The sequence below is a fragment of the Pelophylax lessonae genome (genome assembly GCF_965119305.1).
Source record: "Pelophylax lessonae genome assembly, chromosome: 2".
In the NCBI taxonomy this organism is placed as follows: domain Eukaryota; kingdom Metazoa; phylum Chordata; class Amphibia; order Anura; family Ranidae; genus Pelophylax; species Pelophylax lessonae.
The window spans coordinates 142,051,717-142,068,870 of NC_138769.1; the positions used below are offsets into that span (position 1 = coordinate 142,051,717).

Here is a 17,154-nt window from a genome sequence, read left to right on the forward strand (position 1 = left end):
GACATGCCTGCCTAAAAAAATGCCCGATAAATGCCTGCAAGAAAAAAAGCCAGCCGCAGAGAAGCCATATTCCTGAAAATATAAGAAAAATGCTGTTTTTTAGGGGTTCTGGACATGCTACAGAGCTGAAACTTGACAGGTACACTTTTTAGACCCCCCAGACACTAAATACAAAAAATGACATGCCTGCCTAAAAAAATGCCCGCTAAATGCCTGCAAGAGAAAAAGCCAGCCGCAGAGAAGCCGTATTCCTGAAAATATAAGAAAAATGCTGTTTTTTAGGGGTTCTGGACATGCTACAGAGCTGAAACTTGACAGGTACACTTTTTAGACCCCCCAGACACTAAATACAAAAAATGACATGCCTGCCTAAAAAAATGCCCGCTAAATGCCTGCAAGAGAAAAAGCCAGCCGCAGAGAAGCCGTATTCCTGAAAATATAAGAAAAATGCTGTTTTTTAAAGGTTCTGGACATGCTACAGAGCTGAAACTTGACAGGTACACTTTTTAGACCCTCCAGACACTAAATACAAAAAATGACATGCCTGCCTAAAAAAATGCCCGCTAAATGCCTGCAAGAGAAAAAGCCAGCCGCAGAGAAGCCGTATTCCTGAAAATATAAGAAAAATGCTGTTTTTTAGGGGTTCTGGACATGCTACAGAGCTGAAACTTGACAGGTACACTTTTTAGACCCCCCAGACACTAAATACAAAAAATGACATGCCTGCCTAAAAAAATGCCCGCTAAATGCCTGCAAGAGAAAAAGCCAGCCGCAGAGAAGCCGTATTCCTGAAAATATAAGAAAAATGCTGTTTTTTAGGGGTTCTGGACATGCTACAGAGCTGAAACTTGACAGGTACACTTTTTAGACCCTCCAGACACTAAATACAAAAAATGACATGCCTGCCTAAAAAAATGCCCGCTAAATGCCTGCAAGAGAAAAAGCCAGCCGCAGAGAAGCCGTATTCCTGAAAATATAAGAAAAATGCTGTTTTTTAGGGGTTCTGGACATGCTACAGAGCTGAAACTTGACAGGTACACTTTTTAGACCCCCCAGATGCTAAATCCAAAGAAATTTTTTATTTTTATTTTTTTTTAATTTTTCCAATAATTGGCTCTCTATCAAAAAATTATAATTTTTAAGAACTTTTTTTTTGCGTGATCCCTCTCCGGCATGCCACAGTCCAGGTGTTAGTCCCCTTGAAAAAACTTTTCCATCACTATTGTGGCCAGAAAGAGTCCCTGTGTGTTTTAAAATTCGCCTGCCTATTGAAGTCTATGGCGGTTCGCCCGGTTCGCCGGTTCGCGAACATTTGCCGATGTTCGCGTTCGCCGTTCGCGAACGGCGAATTTTAGGTTCGCGACATCACTAGTGGAGGCTTGCGCGTCCTTTAATGTCCTTGCTAGGTACTTGCTTCCTTTATCCCCAAATTCGTAGTATATTGCCTTTTTAAAAAAAAGTGACCTTTTTATTTTGTTGTTTAGGATTTCGGACAAGGATTTCCTAAGAGATAATAGTTCTTGGTGGTGTTCTTTGGTTAATGACATTTTATGTTGGGCCTCAAGAGTCGAAATTTTTGTGATCAAATCTTGGACCTGTTGCTCCTTCTATCTCTTTCTCCTGGCCCCGTATTTAATGATTTCACCTCTCACCACACATTTGTGGGCCTCCCACAGGGTCATGGGGGAGATATCAGAGGATTTGTTTTCATTAAAGTAATTTGTGATTGTAGTTTGGATTTCACTTTGTATTTTAGCGTCTATTAAGAGAGAGGGGTTAAGCCTCCAATTGAATACTGGTTTGCAATGCGTGGTTGAGGAGAGAGAGAGCGATATCGGAGCGTGGTCAGATGAAGAGATGATCCCGATATTAGCGTCCGTAAGGTTGGGAAGATCCCTCTGAGTAATGAACAGATGGTCTATTCTTGTGTATCTATTGTGCGGTGCCGACTAGAAAGTGAAGTCCCTGTCGACCGGGTGTAACGATCTCCAGGCATCCACCAGATTCAGTGATCTTAGTGCATTTTTGATTTTTTTCAGTGATTGGTATTTAATACACGAATGACCTGAAGATGTGTCCTGGAGGGGATTTAGGGGGACATTGAAGTCTCCCCCTAAAATAATACATCCTCTGGCAAAGCTTTTTAATTCATCAATAATTCTTGAGCAAAAAGACACATGTGCCTTATTTGGGAAATATACATTTGCTAGCGTGGTTGGACGTCCGAATAATGTACCAGAGAGGAACAAAAACCTGCCTTCTGGGTCTGAGTGTTGATTTTCAACTACAAAGGGTGCAGATTTGTGTAATAAAATGGCGACTCCTTTAGTCTTAGTGATGGTACTAGATGCCTCATATATTTTAGTGTAGTTTTTGTCAGTCAGGGTAGGGATCTTGGGTCCCTTGAAATGTGTCTCTTGTAAGAACACAATTTGAGCTTTTGATTTTTGTAGTTCATATAGCAATTTCCTCCGCTTTTCAGGAATATTAAGGCCGTTCACATTATGGGAAATTATCAGGGGGTTCTTCCCCATCTGTGAATAAGCCATGGTTAGTCAGGGGACAAAAGGGTATTGGACACGGACAATGAGGGGAGGGGGAGAAGGGTGGTAGAGAAAAGGCAAAGAGAAGAGAGAAGAGAAGGGGGAAGGAAGAATAGACAAGTAAGTAGTATCACCGACACACTGATCAACAGACCATGAAGGTGAGAATCAGGATTAGGTACAAATCAAAGAATTATTTAACTTTGAATGAATTATGAATAATATTCCCTACTGGGGGGTGAGTGGAAGGAGTACAGTCCGGTCTGTCCGGTGAGAAGCCGTAAAAATGTGAACGAATTACGGACAACACGCCAGTCTGAAGCCGGACAACTCCCCATCCATTATTAAACAAACAAGAAAAAAAAAAAGACTTAACGTAAGCCTAGATTCCATATGTAACAATAGGCAATGAATAAAAGGACTGCAAGATATGATATATTTGGTGAATAACCAATGTATCCCTGGGTCCGGCAGTAGCACCCAGGGACACACATATATAAAAAAAAAAAAAATTTCCCTCAAAGGTTGAAGAAAATTAAAGAGGTACTGTGAAGTAGATTGTGACTCCTTGAACTGTCAGCATGTTTATCACGTAACAATTGCTGTGATATGGATCTAAGAACTTTTCAACCTTTTTGGAGAAAATGGAGGCAGACGCCGCCCCGAGAATTAGGTGACCCCCGCCTCCATATCCCCAAGAGCATGATAACATTAACTACTAAGTCACATAAACCACTACATTGGATGGATCAAACCTTTCCAGCATTGAAAAAGAGGGAGAAGGGACAGATAGAGTTTTTGATCTCCATTGTTCCGCGTGGATGCTATAAGAAGTTAGTTACAGTACCTTGGAGTAGACCCAGGAATATAACCCGGTAGGTATTTCAACAACGGTCCTCTGTGGAAGTCCCAGTGTAGTTGTCTCTTTTTGCTGCAACCCAAACTATCTCGGAGGTAGGGAGATAGAAAGACAAAAAAAGAAAAAAAAAAAAAAGGAAAAACAAACCCGTTATGGGGCGAGGTTAATTAAATCAAGTATCGACAACATGAGATATATCATTGCGAAAGAACATGGGTAGGCATGGCATTCTAATGACTCAGTCTATCAGAAACTCCTGAGATTGAAATCAACCACACAATATCGGCATCTTGTGGTGAACTAAAGTATTGCAAGCCGCAGGATAAAGAGAGTTCCATTAATGAAAAGTGGTAATATCTTGTAAGATATCATAGTAAATTCCTCATAAAGGCAAATCCCTGTGCGTAGGAACCTTCCACAATAGCCAGTCAATCAGGGCTTGCATGTGAGTATTCCTATTATACATAGATAAGGTAGAAACTAGGCATCATTGAGCCGATGCGTCTCTTGTTTCTTTGTTTATTTCCACCTTCAAGAAGTGGTAACCTGTATGTTGACAACTTCCTGTGGACATAGGAGAACAGTACATCTACCAATTATTTCTGTGGGTCTAGCACCATCTACTGGACAGATGTTCAAACATCAACCTATTAAGAAAACTTGAAAGCAATTGAGCAGAACCAAAAAACAAAACGAAAAGAAAAAAGTAAGAGACTTGCAGTCTTTTTCAACTTGAGTGAGCGGGATCAAGTGTGATCTTTGGATCTGGGGGTTTTAGGAGGTGAGGAGAAGACGTTGTGAAGATCTCTGCCTTTAAATTTCTTTCTTCCATTTTTAGTTGCAGGTGAAGAACATGAGGCTTTGTGGGTGTCACTCATAGATGTAGGCAACAGAAATTCTGCGTACCATTCTGGCAATGAGATTGGCTCCAAATTTAGGTTAGTGCAGAATGTGGGGAGATCGTCTGGTGTGAGAAGAAAAAATTGTTTCCCTTGATATGACGCCTGGACCGCAAAGGGGAATTTCCACCTGTAGGTGATATTTCTCTCCTTTAATGCTTCCAACACAGGTCTGACAGCCCTTCTATTTTTCAGTGTGATGGGGGAGAGATCTTGAAATAATTGAATAGGCGTTTCATTGAACAAGATCTGTTCATTTTGCCTTGCCTTATAGAGGATTTCTTCTTTAACTGGGTGGTTTGAGAGGCAGCATATAATGTCTCTCGGAGGGTTGGGATCTGGAGCTTTGGGTCTGAGCGCACGGTGTGCTCTATCAAACTCAATCGGGGACTCTGGGGGTCTCTCCAGAAGATTATTAAAAATGGAGGTCAACACTGGTCTGATATTTTCCCCGCTAACCGTTTCAGGTATCCCTCTAATCCTGATGTTATTACGTCGTCCCCGATTGTCCAAATCCTCTAGTTGACGATTCATGGCAATAAGATGTTCAGAGTGTGAGGTGGCTACAGTCTCCAGTCGTTTAATAGCCTTATCTCTGCCTTTTCCTGCTCTCTCCCCCACCGCAATTTGTTCAGTGATCCTCAGTATGTCTGCCTTCAGGTCAGTTATAGCTGCGGCAAATGAATTTTTTATGTCTGCAGTTATGTCTGCAGCAATCACAGTCATGTCTTTAAATGTGAGTTGTCTGTCAGAATGTGGAGAATCTCCTACCGTATCCTCCGATGCGGTGATTGAGTCTGCATCATATTCTTCTTCTTCCTCCTGTGTTGGTCGTCTCGCCATGTTGGAACCTGCTTTGTTCCTCCTCACAGGAGCCTGGGTTTTGAAAATATCGGCGATCCCCTTCCTGCTAACAACTTTTCCAGAGCATTGTATTTTCCCCTGGGATCCTGTCTTAAGTATCCTGCCCATTGTATGCTGTCTTACATTAGAAATGTGGCTGCATGGAGGATGGGGAGCTGTCCTATGACCGGCTCTCTCTTTTTAGTCGGTCATCTCCGCTGCGCACAGTCTTTTTAAAGTTACTTCAAGTGCTACTGTGTCAGGTGGGCGGGTGGGTGAGCCCCGGTTTTGCACAATGTCCGCCACAAGCAAATAATGCCAAATTTCTTGGGTATCCAGGGAGGGGGTAGCGAGTGTGTGAAGTCGCAGTCAGTTAAACCAGAATATCTTAAGGGGCAATTACTGGATTTAATCAGTGGTGTGCTGCTTGCTTAGTGTCTCTGTCCCCTTCTGCAGCCAAGATGGCGGACTGCTATGTTGTGGGGATTGTAATTTTTGTTGGGGCCTTTCTATGAGAAGCCGGTGGGGATGGGTAGGCAAATGGGGCACCCCGAGGAGGGAGGACGGCCTCTGTACACTGCGGTCTCCCAAAACCCGGAAATCGCGGCCTACTTCAGGAAAGGCCGCGGCTCCGGAGCCCAACTAGGCCGCCGAAAACCGGGCCTTCAATCTGGTGTATCACCTCCCTATATTGTCCAGTGTCAGCACCTGGAGTGCCGATGGGTCCCCCCGAGGTGTTTGTAGCCCTCTTCAATTGCAGCCTTACCCGAATCCCGTATCGCGGGCGCCGCTTTTAGGCGAGTCCGCGGCTTTGGAGTCCGACTAGGCTGCGATCACGAAGCTACTCCCGGGATCAAAATGGGCCGATGGATCGGTTCCTTAGGCCCTGGTGGTGGAGATTATGGTGTCGGATTATCTCTTGGGGTACTTAAAAAGGAAGATTAGGCCGGATTGATGTTGCAGGATCGGAGCCTCTGCACTAGACGTCCGTCCCGGTCCGCTTCCGACCACGCCCCCCATTCTTTTCTTAACAACTTTACAGAATTTTAAATCAGGTCGCAACGTCCATTGCAAGCTGGGAACAATTTCCGAAAATATCAAAACAGAAAAAGAGAATGCAATTGAACAAATTCCAACCTAAGAGTGGAAATGACATCCAAAGTTTTTTGTGAACCAATATCATTTCCACCTAAATGTATAATGATAATAGAAGGGGAAGGCCAATGTAGAAACAAAAAAGATAGAGAAACAGACAAATCAGTACATTTCATTCCTCGTTTTCCAAACCACCATATTTGTAGAGAGTCCATGTCAAAACCAAGGTTTGAAACGTAATTTCGTAGTGAGGCCCAGAAAATGAAAGAATGCCCTAATATCCACACGTGCTTCCGAATACCTGAAATGTTAAATAACAAAATTAGGCCTAATATATGATCGATAACAGGAAGAATCCCATCTACCAATATTTTTAATAACTGGTACTGACAAAACCCAAATTAGCTGCTTCAGTAGCGGCCCCAATACAGAATGAATGGGAGGTAATGTGAAGGTGTTGTAAACCAAGATGTAATAGACATTTCTTTAAAACCGAGTTGAACTGATATACAGTTAAAGGGGGGCCCGGCTCATGAAGAAGAAGACAAGCACCCTCAGGACGAACGAGGAAATAATCATAAACCAAACCTACAACACAGATCAATGGGTCATTGAAACGCCGAAGAGTGATCCAACGTCCAAATCCCATTTGATCAGTTTTACTTTTACCTAGATAAACTTGTACAAAATCTGCGCGCAGCTTAACGTATAAAAGACCAGAAATATAAAAGACCAGAAATGGAGACCGAGTTCTTTGGCAACAACTCAGATATTCTGAAAGCTCAGAAGAAACAAATACAGAAAGCCACTTTAAACAACAGCGCCTCAAAGGGAGAAAAACAAATAGTATTGGTGGCAGCACAAATGCGCCTCAAAATATCAGCCGTAATCGGAAACTTTGAGTCCGAAGAAAAATGTTGCCTGCGGTAACCCTTCATGGCTTGTTTAACAGAAAACCAAGACATAAGCGAAGGGGCACCAGACAATTTATAGAAAAAGCAAACACCACAAATAATCTTATGAATATGTGAGTAGGAATAACCCTTAGACATCAAGTCTTCAAGGAAGGATAAAACCTTTACTTCAAAACAGGGAGAATAACCGGCTCAACATTTAATAAAGAGAGTTCATTCCTAGGAATATTCAGCTCCCTGCTCTCTTTTGGTGCAGCGGAGCGGCGTGGAGGCGAAGGGGATTCGAACCTGCGCGGTCTGCGCTTGGTCCTGGGTTCCTTGTCTCTTCTGGCCACTGAGCATGCGCCGGAAGGACCCGGTAAGTCGTTCGGAAATTGCCGATCCGAAGGCCTGTCAGGAGGAGAAGACCGGGCGGGGCGAGATGACGCAGTCACAGGAGGAGGAGACCGGGGGCAGCGGTGAAGAGAAGTGCGGGAGTTCACAGGCACAGATGACCCAGGAAGAGGAACTGCTTGAAAGCTGTCAGATAAGGAAAGAGAAGGGGGGTGAGATGGCAGGTACAAGGCATCATCACCCTCGGAAACAGGAAAGTCAGGCATCTGAAGACAGCGGCAGATCCATTCTTCCCCACCGGCGGATCCAGCTCGTTCCAAAACCGACTGAAGCAAGGACTGCATACTGGAGACCAGAGAAAGCAGGAGGCACAGGTACTGATACAATTCCTCTTCTCTGTCCCCACCGACTGATAGCTGATGACGCAGCTATCTCCTTTTTATATGGTCTAAATAGACAAAAGGACCGTTAGAACAACTGTAGCAAATTTTAACCCAATCAGGTCATATATGTAAATATCCTTAATTAATATTCATTAGCTTAAAACTGATTTGTCTGTCACTATCCCATAGGTTTAGGTGGATCAATAAATGCTCCCCCTAACCTTATATTCTGCCCCACGAAAAAAGCCTTATGTTAACACACAACGCATGTTAAGATCATCAGCATTATGGTAAATCGCAGGCAGGTGCTCTATCATGGCTGGCTCTGTCACAGTGTGTGATATGATATGGCTGTTGGATGCTGACCTTGTTAGCTTATGACCAGTAAGTTAAAAAAATCAGCCCCCAACAGCCATGTCATGTGACACAGTGTGACAGAGCCAGCCATGATAGAGCACCTGCCTGTGTGTTATATCACAATAGTAATGTGCAGTATATTTTAATATTCACCCAGGTACCCCTGTGCTGCAGGCAGCCACAATGAAATCTGGCTCCTTCTGCTCCCTGTCAGCTGCCGCCTGCCATGCACCAGCCTCACAAAAACCCCTCACTCTCGGAAACTGAGTGTGGAGCTGAGTAGAGGAAGATCACTCTACCAGAGAAGGCTATGGGCAGCCGCAGTGGCAAGCAGCTGGCACTTGAGCAGAGCAGACAACAATATGCGGAGCAGGTGCAGCGTGCACCCAAAACTGAAAGAAAAGTATTTTGACTGCTCTATCATCCCATCATCAGAGAGGGGCCCAGGAAATAGTAGTAATAACCCCCCCCCCTCCCCTGTAAGCTAGTAGGAGTGGCTGAGTGGGGTTGAAATTTAGAAAGCCCTCTTTTTTCTGCACTGGTCTGTGATGCTGCCCAGCCCCCCCCCCCCCTGCAGAGCTGATGATGCCAAGCAACAGGGCCGGTTGTACTGGCTCATCAGTGGCCCTGTTCTGCCTCCGGCCTTGAGATCCAGTGAAAGGGCTGAGATGGCTGGGAAGTGGTTAATGATGTCAAGACGTGCCCATGTCTTACTTTGTAAACTGTTTACTGTATTTATGTGCATTATATTAAAGTATGCTCACAAAGGGGTTTTGCTACATGACAGGGTCTCTTAAAGAATTAACTATTTACTTAGGACCCCTTCACCATGCCACAATGCATCAGTACAGTAAAAAAATTAAAAAACACCAAAACATGGACAAAAAAAAAAATAATAATTTGCTTAAAAAAAAGGACTAAACCCGCAGCTTATATGTGCTCCTCCACCCACAATAAAGTCCGGCTCCTTCTGCTCCCTGTCAGCTGCCTCTTCCTGCTGCCGCACTGCTACTCGCCTCTCTTGCTCTCGGCTGCTGAGCGAGGGAGATCGCTCCACTAGGGAGGGCAACAGGCAGCCGGGACTTCAGCTGTCAGCAGAACAGCCAGCAACATGCAGAGCAGGTGCCGGGCACGGAATACACATGCGCCTGACATTGAAAAAAAAGTCCCTTGACTGCTCCTCCTCTACCATCAGAGAGGGGCCCTGGAAATAGTATTATTAGAACACCTTCTAAGCTAGTAGGAGCAACTGAGCAGGGGTGTAAATCAGAAAGCCATTTTGCTTTCTAAAGTCTGTGAAGCTGCCCAGACCCCCTCTGCTGGCCTGGCTCAGTGCAACAGGATTGGCTGTACTGGCTTATTAGTGGCCCTGTCTGCACCTCTCCATAGTACAAAGTATTCCATCCATACACACCTTGAAGTTACAATAGTAATCTGTCCAATATTAAATCTAATGGAGCAAGGGCTGGTGTGGCCAGCCAACATCCCCACACTTTTTTGAATTTAGGTTAACCCTGTGTTGATAAATCAAGTGCTCATATCTAAGCATTGCTTCCATTTTGTCAATCCGCATCTGAGATGCGGGAGGGGACTGCGAGGTCCAATTCAGTAAAATTAGTTTGCAGGCCTGGAAAAGGGCTCTAGACACTGCCTCTCTGACATAAACATCATCAAGAATGCCCACAAGACACAGTTTGGGGTCTACGGGTATAGTCAGTTAAAAGATACTGTTAATGGTAGAAACAATAATACGCTAGTAACTGTGAAGCTTTGAACACATCCACAGTACAGTAAAAACTTTAGAGAGACAAGTAACTCCATGATTTGTTCTTATGGAACTCGAGTTGCCGTTCCTATCCCTTCATACCAGCCCAGTTCGTACACTTCAACCCATTGAAACCCTTAATCAGACCGCCACTAGGCCTGGGCACCGAGTTGCTTTAAGCCCATGCAGATTTTGACCGTCACAGTTTCTTAGTTGTACAGGACCTTTGGATACTTGAAGTGGAGGATTCTACAACAGGGGTGTAGGCCTGTTAGGAAAACATACCTACTATGCCAATTTGTGACATGTTTTCTTTTTTTTTTGTAGAATTCCTTTAGATCTTCTAGACATAATTATGTTTTTCAGGTTTGTGTATACAAACTGCTGTTTGATGGCATGGTTATTGGTGTTCTACAATCAAAATACCTAATTCAGATCTTGAACCTGAGGCCAAAACAAGAACTGGGACCTGAAGTAAAGGAAAATGCACTTAAGTGTGGGCTGATGTGTCTACACTGAAAAATATCATAGAGCTGACCTGCCTGAACTTGACTTTCTCAGAGTAATCTAGGATTGACAGCTTGAAGCTGGAATATTGCTATCAGGGGAATGGAACCTTCTTAGGATGTGACATGGTCAGAGATGTATAGTAACGAAGTAGAACTACTTAAGTACTGTACTTAAGTACCGAAATGCGGTATCTGTACTTTCCTAGAGTAGAATATTTTTCTCCTACTTCTACTTTTACTTCACTACATTTTTTCGATGATTTCGATACTTCTACTCAAGTATTTTTTTTTTGTGCTGCATAGTTACTCGTTACTTTAAAAAAAATTACCACTGCCAGAACAGTAGATGGCAGGTTACACAAAGCTCAAAAAATTGTGTATAATGTCATTTGTAAATCAGCGCATACGAAAATAAAGGCTGTGTATAATAAAAGCTGCTATACCAAATCTTTCCAATAAAAAGAAAATATGAAACAAACAAATAAATGGTGCTACAGCGCTTAAAGTGCATCAAGAAACTACTAACAAACACAGGTTAATCATTTGAATAAATCATTTGAAATAATAAAAACAATATGATGTTCATACTTTTGACTTCTTTCTTTAATAACTACATAACACAGTACTTCTACTTCTACTTTCAGTACTTGAGTAGAAATTTTTTTTCAAAACTACTGGTACTTTTTACTTTTAGTACTTAAGTAGCAAATTTTTTGAAAAAACTACTTGCAATACTTAAGTAAAAAAAATGTTGAATACTTTAGTACTTCTACTTAAGTAACTTTTTCTGCGAGCACTTCCACTTCTACTCAAGTAATTTTTTGATCTAGCACTTGTACTTTTACTCAAGTAGAAATTTTGAGTACTTTATACAAGTCTGGACATGGTGAACTTTAAAGAGGAGAGTGTTATGGAACAAGTGACATTTTATTTATCCTTCTGGAAAGGACAGAGAGAGATCAAGGGAGTTGATATAGAAGATGCCGGGAAGTGCAGAATGTGTGACCATTCTAATATATGTAAATGGGGGAAACAACACAGGACTCTGACAAAGAGATTTAAATAAAGAATGACACACTCAAAGATTCAAACTATGATATCATGACCTATAGAAATATGTCCTCTTCACTACAATTCCAGTGTTGTCTTATCTTTTACATTGACCAACTTCTTCTCTTAATTTCATCATTCTCCTAATTTCAACAAGAAATGTTTATGTTTTTTTTTTTTTTATGTACTTTTTTAGTATTTTAAAATATTTATCAATTTTATATTAATCTTCCATTTGTTTAGATTTGTATTATATTTAATAATGCTGTATTTTTGGCCTTTATATTGCTATATCATGAAAACAAAATGTTTTTATTTTGGTATTGTGTGTGTGTAGCATTGTAGAGTAAAGGCCCGTACACACGTACCGATCGTCGGCCGACAGAACGTCCTACAAATGTTCGCGGCTGGTGTGTTTGTTGTTTGTCTGTTGAAAAGTGCTCTAAACTTGCCCAGGACATTTGTCTTCCGACAGAAAATGACGTCACTACGTTCCACGCACGTTCGCCGCTACAAAAGAGGAAGTGAGTGTTTGGCCGTGACCCTTCTGGGCATCTCGCGCTGATTTCGGTAGCATTTGTTTGGTTGACGACATTTCGCTATTTTCCGAGACATCGTTCGAGAATTTATTATGGCGACCGTGAATTCGTCCGTTGCTGTCGTTAGTGTTGGAGTTTTGGCTCTGAGACGACGTACGAGCAATAGGAAGAAGAAGCGGACCTCCTGGACGAAAAATTGGTTGCTTAACCGTGATCAATTTTCTCATATGTCCTTGCTGAGGGAGCTCCAGGAAAATAATCCTGATGACTTCAGGAATTATTTGAGGATGACGGATCCCATCTTTTACCGTCTTCTTGCCCTGGTGTCCCCCTATATTCTGAAGCAGGATACTTGTATGCGGCTTGCAATTACTCCTGAGCAAAGGTTAATTGCGACGTTGAGGTATCTTGCAACAGGGAGAAGCCTGCAGGATCTGAAGTTCACCACAGGCATCTCCCCCCAAGCTCTTGGTATCATCATCCCTGAGACCTGCTCTGCCATCATCAAGGTCTTGCAGAAGGACTATATCAAGGTATGTTTGATTTTTTACATTACATTACATGTATTACTAGTTTCACCCGAATTATGATGTTTTTGGATGTACAGCAATTGACACAGGCCATTATTTGTAAACTACCCTCTGTCCGCATGCACATAGTAGTAAAGATGTAGATTATCTTTAACCATTTGTAAAATTACCCACTAACCACCCCACCATTCTCTCCTATGTGTCCCTAAACGCATTGCCTGTTAACAGTATTTTGAATTTGGGTCATTTTATTGCTTTCCCTCAAACAATTATTCCTTGGCCAATGTTTTAGTACCTAGTTAATGATTTATCTAAAATACATCAGTCCATCCATTCCCACCTATGATTCTGTATGTTTATGTAATGATGTTAAAACCTTCACTGACCACAAGCCCTTATTGATGTATAAATGCCCAGTTTTACTTACCCATCCCCCACCCACATGCTAAATCTCAAAGTCAGCATATACCAAAGCTCAAGTTCAGAGGTCTTCAAACTATGGCCCACCAGTTGTTCACGAACTTCAATTTCCATCATGCCTAGTCATGTCTGTGAATGTCAGAGAATTACAAGGCCTCATGGGATGTGTAGTTCTGCAACAGCTGGAGGGCCGTAGTTTGTAAATCTCAGCTCTAGCTGGTGAGTATAATGGGCCATACACACTAGAAGATTGTCAGAACAATTTATCCTTCCGATTTACCAAAACCAAATAATATGAGGTCCAACAAACACTTTCAAATCCTATGCAATCTGGTAGGCCCTTGCACTACATAGAAAAGGTAAATCTGCACGAAAAAGTCTTCAGAGAATCTTCTAGTGTGTATGGCCCTTTACAATATAAGAACAATAGGAGTTTGAAAATAAATGTATGTAGATGTTACATCCCCATATCCAAACCTTTGCCTTCCTGTTGTATATTTTTTTAGCAAGTTGCATAAGCATTTAACAGACAACTGTGTGTGTAATTAATAATGTGATGTGCTCAAGCACTAATTTTATTTTTTTTATTTTTTCCCCACAGTTTCCTTCAAACGCAGAGCAATGGCTGGAGATTTCTGATCAATTTCTGGAGAAGTGGAATTTTCCCAATTGTGGGGGTGCTATTGATGGGAAGCACGTCCGCATTGTCCCCCCTCCGAATTCCGGCACATTTTATTATAATTATAAAGGTTTTTTTAGTATAGTCATGCTAGCCATAGTTAATGCAAACTATGAGTTTATTTTTTTGGATATTGGCAAAAATGGCCGCAATTCGGATGGGGGAGTTATTGATCAGACGGAGTTCGCTCGTCGTCTAAAGAACGGCACTCTGAACCTGCCATCCAGGGAGCAAACTGTTGAGGGTATGAGCTTTGTGTTTATCGCAGATGAGGCTTTTGCGCTTGGGGAGCATCTCATGAAGCCCTACCCTCAGAGGAACCTCACCCCAGACCAAAGGATTTACAACTACCGGTTGTCCAGAGCTCGCAGAGTTGTGGAGAATGCCTTCGGGATAATGGCCAACCGGTTCCGGATATTCCTGACGTCCATAAACCTGGCACTGTACAAAGTGGATAATGTGGTCTTGTGTTGCTGCATTTTGCACAACTTCCTACGCAGGAATGCACAAAATTATGTATTGCAGCAACTGGATACTGACCCTGCTATGCCAGGTACAAGTGGAGAGGCCCAACCTTCTAACCAAGTGGAGTCCATGCCGTCAATGGAAGTTGGACGGTCAGCATTGGCATCACACAGGGCCCGTCAGATCCGCCAGGAATATCTGGACTATTTCGTGGGGAGAGGAGCTGTGTCCTGGCAGCAATCACTGTCACACACCCATTAATCTTGTTAAAGATTGGACACACAAGATAAATGTCAGAGATATATTATTTTTCAACACATTAAACAAAAATTGCAATGATTCTGTATTGTGGATTATAATCATTTGGGCACATATGCCAAACACAATTATTTGGGTTAATCATGTGTTATATATGTGTGACTTTGGAAGGGTTAATACATTCATCAGTGTGTTTCTTGACTGTAGTCTCTCACCAGCTGATCCAAAGTGATGATGGCCATGTGTTATTTTTTAGCCAGTGGTGTAAATACAAGGGCCTTCTGCACCCCACAAAATGTACACAAACCCTGTCACATTGAGAACTAGGTCACACCCAAGGTTCATCTAATGTCACCTTACATTGGTGTTCATTGTCCAGAAGTTGCCCATACTATATATTTCATATAATACATTAGGGTATTAACAAAGTACCTACACCTGTTATGTTGTGTTCATTTATGACATCCTTCTCACTGCCCACCAATGTTAGGATATGTCAGTGTTATGTGAAACTTGATCATTGTTCATCTCAAAGTGTTATATATATAGGTAATGGAAAGTGAACTAGAGCAACGAACAAGCAATACACTATAGATTACACTGATCTCCCTACACTGATTGCTACTGGCAATATCAATGCCATATTGAATCCTAGGACTGCTAGTACCTTGAGTGTTGAGTCACACTTATGCGATGCGGGAAGTCTGCGACTTTGCAGCCTTCCAGCATTGCATAAGGGTGACCCGCCACTTACTTTTTGCACAGGATTGTATTCCACAAGTGTTAAGCACTGTGCGATCCAATCCAGATACATCAGAAATAAAGGGTCATGTGCGACTTGTATGCGTGTTCAGTGCGAATGTAGCCATACAAAGTGTATGTCTCAATTCACACTGCACATCTGATGGCATGTAATATCGTAGCGCACTGCTCCTTTATTACATGCGATCAGATGTTCATGCGAAAATCAGCTATACAGTTTGTATGGCTCAATTCGCACTGCACTCGCACAAAAGTCGCACATGATGCATTTATTCAGCCGCATCAGGATAGGATCGCACAGTCGTTCAAACTTGTGTGATCCGATCCTGTGTGAAATGTCAGATCGCACTGTGATATGCGTTAAAACTGGGGGTATCTTTAACATTTCATTGACACCTCCAGCAACTCGCATATGGCAGTGTCCAAAATGCTTTCATTAACATGTAAATATGTGAATAGGACAGCCATCATACATTTAGTGCTTCTTTACACAGCTTTAGACCTCGACCCCCCAACGAAAGTCTAATAAAGAATTGAACACACATTGTTGAATGTAAAAATGTTTTAGTATCAAACATTCACAGGGTTAGGGTTAGGGTTAGGGTTAGGGTTAGGGTGTTGTAAAGTGCTTTTCCCAAACTTGGGTACACTCTTTAACATCTGAGTGTAATTAAAATGCCATAAAACATTATAAAAAATTTGTAACATCAGGAACATCCCAATACAAACATTAAAAACGTAGGAAAATTGTGGCTTAAAATTTGCCAATCATGTCCACAAAATTGCGCATTTTGATTTGTAATGCCGTTGCAGTCTCCTTTATTTGTTCCAGGTCTGCGCAGCATTGGAGAGCCTCACGGGTCAATTTGGCTAATGTGCAACTATGTAAAACATGGTCTGTAAAAAAAAAAAAAAAAAGAGTCAATGTGAATCACCTACATGAGGTCATAATAATAGAGAAACATTTGGTGTCCAGGTAATCTTAAATTCCTCTCGAGTTAATACCTACCCTGTTCTTATGCTCTTTTGCCCTAGGCTCTTCTTCTTCCTCCTGTCCTCCTCCGATGCTGTTGCTGATGATTCTGCCGGTCTCCTGAGCTTACTATAGATTTATTAGGGGTGTGAACGCATGATGACGTCATTGTGAGGGCATGGTCGTAATGTATATATATTAAGATGCAGAGACCAGAGACGGGCAGAATGCACGGCAACAGCATCGGAGGAGGACAGGAGGAAGAAGAAGAGCCTAGGGCAAAAGAGCAGACAACATAAGAGCAGAAGATTGGACAGCAGAAGAGTGGAGAGGAGAAGATCCAAAGAGCAGAGTGGAGAAGACCGGATGAAGATATTTAAGAACATTTCATAAACGTCTCCTGTCGTTATTCACATACACTTCCATTTATGTGGTTAATGTGTAGGGGTACTATGTACCCCATACCCATTCACATAGGGATTGGGGTCTGGGATCTGGGGGCCACCCTTTGTTAAAGGTTGCTTCCAAAGTCCTAGGAACCCCCTGGCCGCATGACCCCCCAAAACCACCAGACAGGGTTGTGGGGATGAGGCCCTTGTCCTCCTCTACATGGGAGCAAGGTGCTTTTGTGTGTGCGGTGCAGAGGCCCCCTGGCCCAAAGCAACAAAACCCCCCCATGTTGAGGGCATGTGTCCTGCTGTGGTCCAGGGGGTGTTTGGTCCGCTTGCTCGTTCTCTTTCCTGGCCTGACAAGCTGCATGCTTGGATAAGGGTCTGGTAGGGGTTTTGGGGGTAACCCACGCTGTCTTTTTGTTGTGGGCATACCCTCAAACTCAATAACACACACAAAAGGCCTGGTTGTAAACTTGGGGTGGACACCCACGGTGGGTTCTTCAATTTTTTGGTGTAGTTCCACCTCAAAAATCTTCACAACGCAAGTGGCCCCGCAAGTCAGAGCATCCTGATCCGACTTACGGTG

General features: G+C 42.7%; 1 protein-coding gene across 1 annotated transcript in view; it reads left to right on the plus strand.

Moving 5' to 3' along the window:
- The window catches only part of EXO5 (exonuclease 5), a gene marked incomplete at its 5' end in the record, with an annotated part of 84,718 nt that extends 73,142 nt beyond the window's left edge, over positions 1 to 11,576 (plus strand). Inside the window, 4 exon segments of the mRNA XM_082246366.1 lie at positions 10,358 to 10,493; positions 10,496 to 10,554; positions 10,558 to 10,618; positions 11,364 to 11,576. Of these exon segments, the coding sequence (XP_082102492.1) occupies positions 10,358 to 10,493; positions 10,496 to 10,554; positions 10,558 to 10,618; positions 11,364 to 11,566 (459 nt within the window). The 3' untranslated portion in view covers positions 11,567 to 11,576.
- Between the last annotated feature and the right edge of the window lie 5,578 nt (positions 11,577 to 17,154).